The sequence below is a fragment of the Rutidosis leptorrhynchoides genome, chromosome 8, assembly GCF_046630445.1.
Source record: "Rutidosis leptorrhynchoides isolate AG116_Rl617_1_P2 chromosome 8, CSIRO_AGI_Rlap_v1, whole genome shotgun sequence".
NCBI classification, from domain to species: Eukaryota; Viridiplantae; Streptophyta; class Magnoliopsida; order Asterales; family Asteraceae; genus Rutidosis; species Rutidosis leptorrhynchoides.
In genome coordinates, this window is record NC_092340.1 from 367,313,302 (window position 1) to 367,325,427 (window position 12,126).

General features: G+C 31.0%; 1 protein-coding gene across 6 annotated transcripts; it reads left to right on the top strand.

The window, feature by feature from the left end:
* Positions 1-1,797: 1,797 nt before the first annotated feature.
* LOC139862139 (protein argonaute 1C-like) lies at positions 1,798-6,207 on the top strand. Of its 6 annotated transcripts, none has more exons than XM_071850694.1 (12): positions 1,798-2,025; positions 2,923-3,057; positions 3,287-3,409; positions 3,486-3,625; positions 3,728-3,790; positions 3,889-3,947; positions 4,049-4,163; positions 4,258-4,331; positions 4,419-4,513; positions 4,939-5,194; positions 5,498-5,724; positions 5,978-6,207. In XM_071850694.1, the coding sequence occupies exons 6-10, from the start codon at positions 3,891-3,893 to the stop codon at positions 5,009-5,011; spliced, it is 414 nt and encodes a 137-aa protein (XP_071706795.1). In that variant the 5' UTR covers positions 1,798-2,025; positions 2,923-3,057; positions 3,287-3,409; positions 3,486-3,625; positions 3,728-3,790; positions 3,889-3,890; the 3' UTR covers positions 5,012-5,194; positions 5,498-5,724; positions 5,978-6,207. The 6 variants fall into 6 exon arrangements, with proteins under 6 accessions (XP_071706795.1, XP_071706798.1, XP_071706797.1 ...); XM_071850697.1 differs by having other exon boundaries at positions 1,805-1,935; XM_071850696.1 differs by lacking the exon at positions 1,798-2,025 and adding an exon at positions 2,507-2,580.
* The last annotated feature ends 5,919 nt before the right edge of the window (positions 6,208-12,126 follow it).

Here is a 12,126-nt window from a genome sequence, read left to right on the forward strand (position 1 = left end):
GTTTTGGGGGGTATCTGAAGGCAGGTTAGAGGAGAAGCAAGGATTGGCAAGTCCAATTAATTCTACGGGTTGATTGTGGTACGAAGTGGGCTCAGGGTGTGGTGGATTGGGTTGAGCAAAATTATTATCAGAGTGGAGTGGGCTATTGAAGGAGCTAAAGTGATGTGGGCTTGGAGGGGAGATCCTTGATGGGCTAATATTTGTTGGGCTTGGCGAGTTTAGGGGAAAAGTGGCACGGGTCGGGTTAATCTGGGAAGATGGGTAGGTATTTGGAATATTAAAATCAGGAGTTCTTTCGTATTCATCTGCCTTTGTTTCTTTCTTTCTAAATTATTGAACCCAAAATTGCATGTTACTACTTTTTTTTTATTTTTTTTCGTTTCTCTCTTTCTCATCTGAGCACCTCAGGCAACAAATCACTTTGTTTAAAGCCATTTACCACCAAATCACCTTATTCCACACGATCCTATAACTGTCACCTTCGCTAAACATCATACGCGCATAGCCAAAATCATGAAAAAAAACACTCCTTTCTTTGTTCGACTTTATGACCGAATTCCACAAATCAAATTTGTGTAGTTTTCTATCTTTTATTTTTTAATTTGATTTCAACTAATAATTTCTAACAAATAATCGGCGTGGGGATGAGCCGCATAGCTTGACTAGGTTCTAAACCCCGAAAAAAGGAATATTTTGTCAAAAATCTTATTTGCGGTGTTGATGAAGATTGTTATCGTCGATAAAGTTTCCTACCCAAGTCATGCTCAATCCTTAGGCAAAGCAAGTGATCACGACGTATAAAAAAAACGTTAGGGAAAAGGAAATGCGGTCAAACAAGACGCAACAAAATCAACGAATATCAATCTATTCGGTGCAACAAATAAAAAAATATATGTTATATTTGTCCTTTTAATATTTGTATTTTGTTCCAGTTTCAACGAATATCACTCTATTCGGTGCAACAAATAAAAAAATATATGTTATATTTGTCCTTTTAATATTTGTATTTTGTGCCAGTCCGAACTTTCGCGATTTCGTCAGGAGTGTTAGATATAGATTAGGTCCGGCCCGTTTGTGGGTTTAGGGTTTCCATGTTACCTTGTACCCTCTGTAAATAGTGTATCAATAAAGCATAATAATCTATGGGGTTTAAATGTTTAACAATTTGTGCAGGTGTCACTTTTTTTAAAGGCAGTTAGGAGTTGATGAACGCGATGTTAGAATCCACTCACTCAATTATGACTCATATGGATCGAACTCCTGACCTTTCTTATGAGAATAAAAAGTTAGGTCGTCATCAATACATAAACACCTTGAGTTTTGTGTATATTCTCTTTTTGGTGAGGTTTACAATATTCATTATCCTTATAAATTTCAATCAGTATCAAAATATTGTTATTTATAAATTACAAATATAAAGTTGACTGACTTAAATTGATGATTGAGATTTATAATAAAATAATGTAAATAACGTAAGAGATAAAAGGTTAATAAGAAAATTGATGATCACTATAATAATATATAATAATAATAATAATAATAATAATAATTAATAATTAATAATTAATAATATACATTAAAAGAGAGTCTTGATTAGCTAATAAATATTTTTAAAACTCCCTTAATCACAGTTAGATTAAAAAATTACGTTAGAATATCCTTAATCCAACGAATATTAATCATTCCCTAAAAAAAATTAGGTAATAAATCAATTGTTAAAACCCTGATTCCCAAAATACCCCAATCTAATAATGAAAAAACACGGAACAAGATTCACCACATTCATTACCTAATCCCTTCTACCTTTTTTGTTAAACCATTTAGTTTTTCTCATACCTATACTATCACCACTAAATCGGCTTTACAACAAACGATAAACGATTGCTATAATTCATTCGCAACCAACAAGAATCGAGATTAGATGATGGTGAATTTGTATGTTCAATAACAGACATGTATTGCTTATAGCTAATTTATGTTATTATTCATTCGCAACCAAGAAAATTAACAAAGGGGTTCATCGAGGTTACATTCGATTCATTCATGACTCAGAAAAAACAAAACCCTAATCATCGACACTACCGCTTATCAAATTTTTATTTGTTACTGTAATCGCTAATTTGTCACAACAGGTGACGATTATGTGTATACTAAATGTTTTTGTGAATGAATTGTCGCTAATTTGTCACAACAGGTGACAATTATTTGTGTATTAATTTGTGAATGACTATTGATCTTTCAGCTTAATTTCTTTTCTAGAATTAGATTTTAAGGTATCTACCTCTTATGATCTATGTTCAACCAATTCATTGGTTTGTTAGATAAATCAATGAGTGGTCTATACACAAATTTATCTTTCATCGTTTTAGTTAATTTACCACTTTTAATCAATATAACGTCTTGCTTAATTAGGGTTGGTTAATTACGTAAGTCAGTTGTTCACATGGTACAACTTGTCTACTTGAACCCTACTTGCATCACTAGATTTTTGACATGAGTTTAACAGACTTTTAGAGAGGGATTGAACAATAAAGGTCTTTGCTTGGTCTTTCTCATTTCAGAAAATCATTGGATTCACAGGTAACGTTTATAATCTTTTTATGAATTTATAACTATTTTTTTTAGTTGATTTATTTGGCATATTTGTAGTGCTTCCATTGCAAACATGGGAGCGCTTTTGTGTTCAGTATGGTGTAAGTTTTTAAAGCTATCATGTGTTGATGTTGTTTTCAATGATATTTTTGTGAATGACTCTTAAGAATGTGGTGATTAGTTACTTAGTTTGTATGCGTATATGATAAAATAGGCATCACAATCGACTAAACTTAACATATCAGTCCTCTATAATGATTTGTTAATATTTTAGACGTTTATATTCAAACGCTAAGTTTAATCTTATTGTGATTGTTGATTATCATGTAGGCGCAGTTGCGTATGAAGCTAATAAGCCCTAATTGATTGACCATGTAGAAGTTGCGCTACTGCAGACCTGTGAGATTCAACTTCATATTATTTAATGAACTCTGTCATACTGATCTCTACACTTGGAATGACAAGGTATACTTTTATTTTCTTAATCTGTTAAAATGCAAATATATAATTTAAAATATAACGGTAGTTGCTTTAATATTAACATACATGTATATATATATATATATATATATATATATATATATATATATATATATATATATATATATATACTGATAATTGAGTAATTGTATGTTTCTGATTATATATTAATGAGTTTATTATAGGTTTGAGGTACAATTATTGTTTTGTCTAGGCAACTGCAGGTGATATATGAGCGTCCAACGATAATTTTTGGTACAGATGTCACCCATCCTCATGTCACCCATCCTCAACCTGGGAAGGATTCAGGCACTTCGATAGCCGTTGTAATGTTTTTGTAATGATCACCATATCTTATATTCTAAATAGTAATTTAAACTAATTATGTACTTACTAAGTTTAATTCGATACAGGTAGTGGCTTTTGTGGATTGGCCTTAAGTTACAAAATATCGAGCACTGGTCCTTCGCAGCCCCACGCAAGAAATCATTCAAGATCTTTACACGAGTTTTGTCGATGAAAAGAATGGTGTGATTCACAACGGCATGATCAGGTAATTATATCCATTTATCAAAGATGTTTGAACTATTTTTTTTTTAAACATAAAATTTAAACGGATTGTTTTTGGATATTAAACCGAATACATGTGTTACAGAGATCACCTCACTGCATTCAGAAGAGCAACTCGACAAAAGCCACAAAGGATTATCTTTTATAGGTTGGTGTTACTTAAACTTTTTATGTTCTATTTTACTATGTTCATAATTACATATTACTTATTATTATCTGATAATATAAACTTTTGTTTTTTTGTAGAGATGTCGTTAGTGAGGGCCAGTTTAACGATGTTTTGGTGCACGAGATGGACAAAATCTGTAAGTTAAATAATTTTGTTTTATATTTTGTTTTCGTTGTTATATGTTTTAAAGCTTAAAAAACTGCTTTATTGTTACATGCTTGTGTGTCACTTGAAAAGGACTATATGACGCGGGTTACTTTCATCATTGCGCAAAAACGGAATCACACTTCGTTGTTTCCAATGAATCATGGAGATCGTGCAAGCACCGATAAAAGTAGCAATATTCTTTCTGGTATGTAGTACTTCATATTACTTTTGTGTATTATAAAATATTAAAAAACTATTTCGCGCTTTAGTTTTGTATGGTGTTTGTTAATTGCTTCCAGGGAACGTTGTGGACACTAAAATCTGTCACCCAACCGAATTTGATTTCTACCTCTGTAGTCATGCTGGAATCCAGGTAATCTATATCGATTAAACATAACTTCAATGGTTGTTATGTTTTCTATTTTACCGTTTTTAACTGATGATTTTGAAAATCTTCTAGGGAACCAGCAGGCCATCACACTACCATGTTCTATTCGATGAAAACAATTTAAGTGTTGATGCATTGCAAATGCCTGCCAACAGCTTATGCTACACGTATTTCACTAAAACCGTTATTATTTATTATTATTTTTTGCTGAGAATTATACGTTAAGTTTTTGTTGGTTGGTTGATATACTGTTTGATTTATTGGCTGTATGGTGGTTGAACTTTGGACTGTATGCGGTAGGGATGGGTATTCTTTTGATTCTTCATTTTCTGCATTTGTGTTGTTGGGCCGATTTTATATAGGTTGACCCTGAACACTTTTTGTGTCTCATTTGATATAAATCCTATATGTCAATTTATGATTACATTTAACGACAAATTTAAAGTTTAGGGGACTTTAAAGGCGACCCATCTCATCGACCCACTTTATAGAAAATGGGGTTGAAGTAGCTGCATGTGGTTAGTTTATTTGGGTATCAGACATACATAAATGTTTCAGTTCTTTAGCTATATTCTATGTTTTTTTGTTACAGAACCAAGGTGGAGCAAGAAGATTTTGGACTCACGATACAGGTCCGATTGGGTGCTTACATGATTTCGTTTTAAATAATCCACCACCTCGAAACAACACGGACCAAATCAGGTGTGTGAATTCCTACAATGAATTAGCGCAAGACTCCATGGATACAGAAAGCCAAAAAGGCTCCAAATGTATCTTTAGGTGAAACCGTTGAAGCAAGACTCAAGCAATTTTCTGTAATGAACAAGCTTAAGAAAAGAACTTTAAGGGTATGTTTACTTTTTGTTGTCTTGTTACTTTATAGTTTTTATTTTTATTTATATTCTATATATTATTCGAGATTTATAATGGTCCAAAAGTGAATATGCGGGTGTCTGATGTGCATTTTGGAAACATTTGTCGAACTGTATGAGACATGTTTTTCTGTTCTCGTGTTATATCCTAATTTGGAAAACGCCTATACACATCTCACAAAATATTCTTATTAAAAGTATCTATTTGTTTTTGTGTGTGTGTGTGTGTGTGTGTGTGAGACTTGAGGAGGAATTAATGTAAGATTTTTTTTCCCATAGGGAGATGTTGACAAGGACGATTACTTGAATTACGGAGAATTCATTGCGATTTCAGTTCACTTAAGAAAAATGGGTAACGATGATAATCTTAAAGGCGCTTTTGCATTCTTTGATCAAAATAAAAGTAGATACATTGAGATCGCTGAATGGAAGCTTTAGCCGATGAACTTGAACCCAACAATGAAGAAGTTGTTTCTGCCATTATACATGATGTCGATACAGACAAGGTTTGTTCTTTTTACATTTGGGTGACTTTTAACACGTTTGACCCGTTTCATTGTAAGCAAAATTTGTTACTTCTACTTGCTTGACCTTTTATATATAAATTAATCGAGATCAACCCATTTGACCCGTTTGGTTTTGATTTAGTACTGTGTTCTTTTGGTGTAAATAACTGTGTTAGTTTTAGTTTGTTCGTGGATTTTTATTGTTTCTTTTACTCTTTGGTGTATTTCTAATTTCGCCATGTGATTGTTTCAGGTATTTGGAACTTGGTTAGATGCTATGTTTAGTTTACGAATGGAGAATTGTTTGCCATTTTATGTTGATTAATAGACATGTCATGATTAGACCTACTTTAAAAGTTATTATCAGGTTATTAGACTAATCAACACGAGAATGATATGTATTATCATTGGAACTTTACGTTTGTTATTAATGCGTGATTTCATATGCAATATGCAACACTAATATTGCGTTTCTTTGAATTTTGGCTAAGTTGTAATTGATGATATATGTCAGAGATATAGGAGTCAAGCCAGGTTCTCCGGATGCGACATCTACAAACAATATTCTTTACAAAATTTGTATATGTGGATTTCGCTACTACAACTAAAAAATCAATGTAGCAAAGTTGTTAATTATTACCTAATAATTATTCTCTTTTAAATCATTCTACATTGTGGTGAAAAAAAAAGGTGAAAAAAAAAGGAAATAATGACTCATTACATTTGTCATGTAGCATATAAATCATATTACAAAAATATTAATATGTATTTACTTCTTTCAATAAAATGAATAAACAGTTATTGCAGACATGCGCATTTTACTACAAAAAACAGATTAAAACCAATCATATTGGACGACGATGAGAATGATTCAAATACCACCCAGAATGTTGTTTATAACAAAGTCTTGAGATGTATTTGACTGAGATATAAATGTTCAATGGTTAAATATCTTTTGAATATTTTTTGTACATCTCTAATTATATATACTTTTAGTACAAACTAAATTCATTTTGACAACTAATATAAGCTTAATGGATAAAAAGGATTAACATTGAGAGTTAATGGTTTAAGGTTTATGATTTGCTATTTAAGGTTTACGATTTATGGTTTACAGTTTAAGATTTAGGGTTTAGGGTTAAAATTTTAGAATTTATGCTTTAGGGTTTAGGGTTTAGGGTTTAGTGTATAGGGTTTACGGTTTAGTGTTTAGGGTCTAAGGTTTAGAGTTTAGGCTTTAGAGTTTATGGTTTAGTTTTTAATATTTATTATGGTATAGAGTTTAAGGTTTAAGGTTTTATGGTTTTTGGTTTATTGTTTAGGGTCTAGATATATGGTTTAAGATTTGGGGTTTAGTGTATAGGGTTTAAATTTTAAAATTTAGGGTTTAGAGTTTGGTGTGTAGGGTTAAGGGTTGGTGGTTTAGAGTCTAGGGTTGATTTAGGGTTTAAGGTGTAGGGTTTAGATATAGGGTTTAGAGTTTAGTGTATAGGGCTTAGGGTTTAATGTTTATGGTTTGGAATTTAAGGTTTAAGGTTTAGATATTAGAATTTATGGTTTAGGGTTTAATGTTTATGGTTTGGAATTTAAGGTTTAAGGTTTAGATATTAGAATTTATGGTTTAGGGTTTAGATATAGGGTTTAGGGTTTAGTGTATAGGGTTTAGGTTTTAGAGTTTAGGGTTTACGGTTTAGAGTTTAGAATTTAAGGTTTAGGGTTTAGGGTATAAGGTTTAGGGTTTAGGGTTTAGTGTGTAGGGTTAAGGGTTGGTGGTTAAGGGTTTAGGGTTTAGAGTTTACATATAGGGTTTAGAGTTTAGTGTATAAGGTTTAGGGTTTAGTGTTTAGGGTTTATGGTTTAGACTTTAAGGTTTAAGGTTTTGATTTTAGATTTATGGTTTAGGGTTTAGGACTTAGGGTTTAGTTTTTACAATTTATGTTTAGAGTATAGATATAGTGTTTAGGTTTTAGGGTTAGTGTATAGGATTTAGGGTTTAGGGTTTATGGTTTATTGTATAGGGTTTATGGTTTAGGGTATATGGTTTAGTGTTTTGGGTTTTGATATAGGGTTTAGGGTTTAGTGTATAGGGTTTAGGTTTTAGAGTTTAGGGTTTAGATTTTAGAATTTATGGTTTAGGGTTTAGGGTATAGGGTTTAGGGTTTAGTGTGTAAGGTTAAGGGTTGGTGGTTTAGGGTTGATTTGGGGTTTAGTGTTTATGGTTTAGAGTTTATATATAGAGTTTAGGGTTTAGAGTTTAGTGTAGAGGGTTTAGGGTTTAGTGTTTAGGGTTTATGGTTTAGACTTTAAGGTTTAAGATTTTGATTTTAGATTTATGGTTTAGGGTTTAGGGCTTAGGGTTTAGTTTTTACAATTTATGTTTAGAGTATAGAAATAGGGTTTAGGGTTTAGGTTTAGTGATTTAGGGTTTAGGGTTTAGGTTTAGTGATTTAGGGTTTAAGGTTTATGGTTTAGTGTATAGGATTTAGGGTATATGGTTTTGGGTTTTGGGTTTATGGTTTAGAGTTTAGCGTTTAGGGTTTAGATTTAAGAATTTAAGGTTTAGGGTATAGGGTTTAAGGTTTAAAGTTTAAGGTTTAGGGTTTAGATTTTAGAATTTAAGGTTTAGTGTTTAGGGTATATGGTTTAGAGTTTAGGGTTTAAGGTTTATTGTGTAGGGTTAAGGTTGGTGGTTTAGGGTTTAGGTTTGATTTAGTGTTTAGGGTTTACATATAGGGTTTAGGGTTTAGAGTTTAGTATATAGGATTTAGGGTTTAGTATTTAGACTTTAAAGTTTAGATATTAGAATTTTTGGTTTAGGGTTTAGGGTTTAGGGTTTATGGTATAAGGTTTAGGGCTTAGGATTTAGTTTTTACAATTTATGTTTAGAGTATAGATATAGGGTTTAGGGTTTAGGATTTAGGGTTTAGTGTATAGTGTTTAGGGTATATGGTTTAGGGTTTACGGTTTAAGGTTTAGATTATAGAATTTAAGGTTTAGGGTTTAGATTTTAAGGTTTAGCGTATGTAGGGTAATGGGTTGGTGGTTTAGGGTTTAGGGTTAGTTTAGGGTTTAAGGTTAACTGTTTAGATATAGTGTTTAGGGTTTAGAGTTTAGGGTATAGGGTTTAGAGTTTAGTGTTTAAGGTTTATGGTTTACATGTTATGGTTTAGGGTATAGGTTTCATGTTTCATGTTTCAGGGTTTAGGGTTTAGTGTTTAGGGTTTAGGGTTTAGAGTTTAGGGTTTAGTATGTTTAAGGTTGAGATTTAAGGTTTAACGTTTAGGAAGCGAGATATGTTGATGAAGCTGAAAGTTAATTTTATTTTGGTTGCATTTATTATCTATGTTTTTTAAAATATATTAACCTTCTTGCTATGTCAATTTATGAGGTTTCATGCATTTTAAGAATTAATAATATGTTTTATTAACTTATAAAGTATGATATTACAAAAATTGAAATAATTTATTCTAACTACATTTACATGAGTCAATATAATTAATATGTTAATTATTTTTTTTTTTTAAATTTGTAGAAAAAAAATTAAAAAGCAAAGAATAGATAAGCAGTTATGAAACACCGCAAAAAAAAAAAGGTTCCATTTGTTAAAATGACAATAGTAATTGTTAATTTTAAACTGTTATAGTTAACGTTATATACAACTGAACATGGAAATATAGCTAAAAATACAAAAGCTACTTTTAAATACATGTTCACCAAAAAATAGAAAATATACGAATTTATGACTTTCAATTCTAAATCAATTTACAATTACATTGCTAAAGTATTATATCACATTTACAGATTGCTTGGAACCAAGACCTCAATTGTGGTACATCTTAATTTAAAAAAATTTATATACTTCAATCTTTTATTAAACAATACTATGTATACCTTATAAGTTTTTGTTTAACTATTTCCTAAAGATCCGATTAACTTTAGCAAAAAGTATAGTGATTGGTTTGTTGAACATACCAACGTACGAATATTACAACTACCTAGAAGATTGATCGAAGAATTCATTGAAGACGACATTTCCACCGATTATCGAACACATATTATCACATTTCTATACCTTATTTAATATGAAGAAATTTGCTACTACATTTGATGTCTTCAGTATTACATATGGTACTTGGATGTGTCCTACCCAGTAGTGTATAATGTGGATTGATGGATTACGTCCAACTCATATGCTACAGGCAAGTACACGAAATTATTTCTTTACCTTATTTATTATTATTGGTTTTATACTTCTATATTAACTAATTTTTCATATTTCAATTTCGAGATTAACATACATTAACTTAATTTTGATTATGACAGTTAATCAACAATCATATTGAAGTTTTTGTACCTTAACTTGAAAAAATGAAATCTTTAATATTTGAAATTACGAACGAAGAGATTACACTTACTACAAAATTTAGAAATTTAGAATACACAACATGAAATACTTAAAGAGTTTTTGAATAAAGGAGACAAAACGGCAATGTCAAGTTATCACAATTCTATGTCATTTTTAGTTGGAAAGCTTACTATTATGCACAACTTTATGGATGTGGTATACTAAATCATAAACTTCATACATCTTCAGAATAATTAAAAAAATATTACAATATTATGCATTTTATTACAAATATAATGTTTCAACTCATTATAGGCTCACGAATTACGACAGAAGACTTTCTCAGGGATGCACAAAATACTAATAATAAGACAAAGAGTTATGACATTCACAATTCATGCACATATAACAAGAATAACTACATTGTCGAATATGTGGAAAAATACAACGAAGATATTAGATAACCATCCACAATTCTTAATTCAATCGCCTAAAACTACATCACGATATCAGAGATAATTTATTTAATTTGAATCAAAATTTTGTTTTTTTATTTATTCGTTAGTACATTTTGAAACTTTAAAAATTTAATTCCCCTATATTTAATTTTATAGTTTAAATGATTAAACCATTCAAAAATCCCGCGAAACCGCGTGTCTTTAACTAGTAGTGTTATAATTTAGTAGTTTATAACTACCTTTAGTGGCCTATGTCAAACTATATAGTTATAACAACCCTCATTTTTCCGTTCTGGATATACTAAATTGCCCTTAGGGTTTCATTGTCTGATCCTGTGTATTCGATTTAGGGTTGTTATCCATTTACGATTAATGAACCATAATTAAAACTTGTATTAAATAATCGTATTTATTACTTAAACCCTAACCCTGATATTAAATTAATAATATTAACCCTAATCTTATAAACCCTAGTCCTAATACTAAATTTATAATATAAACTATATGTAATAAATTGAATCTGACATTTATATAACATTTAATTAAAATGAGAACTAAATTAAATCCTAACAAAAGGTCATGGATAAAATGTAAATAAATAAATAAAAGTTATGGTAAATAAAAGTAAAAATAATATATATATATATATATATATATATATATATATATATATATATATATATATATATATATATATATATATATATATACATAATTTCAAAAAAAAAAATAAAAAATAATACATGTATAATTAAATAAAAATCGGCTAGATTAAATAAAAGAAATAGAAATATAAACTTGGTCATTAAGCTTTCACAAATCCTAATCCATCCCTAATACTTGTATCCTAATCTTAATCTTCTCCTTGATCACCAAGTATTTCATGAATCCTAATTTAATCACAACTCATGTTAATTATCTATAAATAGGCTCAAGTTTTTCCCATAATATGCATCACCAATTAAACTTAAAATCTCTCTCCTTGCAGCCTTTTTTTTAGTCGACAATTTTGGCATTACCATCATCACTTATTGTCGACTAAACAGCCCTCATTCAGTCCCAAATTTGTCACCCTTCACAGCCACAAATCGCCACTTTCTGCAGCCCCATCCGCCACTCTTTTAACCCTCCAAACAGCCCTTTCATTCGTCACTTTCCTGCCTGCTGCACAGCCATCTGTTCAGCCCCAATAATAGCCCATCCTGCTCTTGTTTCCTGCTGCAAACACGTGCTCAAACAGCCCCACAATCATTCTGTGTTGCTACGTTTTCTTTCCTGTTTTTCTGCTGTTCTTGCGTGATCAAAACAGTCCCCAATAGTGCTGCTGTTTTGCTGTTTCTGTCCGCCATTCTGCAGCTTGTTTGCTGCTATTTCCGGTCACTAAACGCCTCCCAAACAGCCGCAAAACCGCCCCACTGCAGCTGCGATTTTTCTGGCTGCTGTCCGCCATAAAAACACAAACAAACCGCCACTTTTTGGTCGCGTTTAAACACTGTTTTGAGCTGCTGCCGTTCGGGTTTCATCACCACCATCAAACACCACTTTTTCTTGATATTAACTCACTTAAGGTATCTCTAAAACCATAAACTAATAATACTT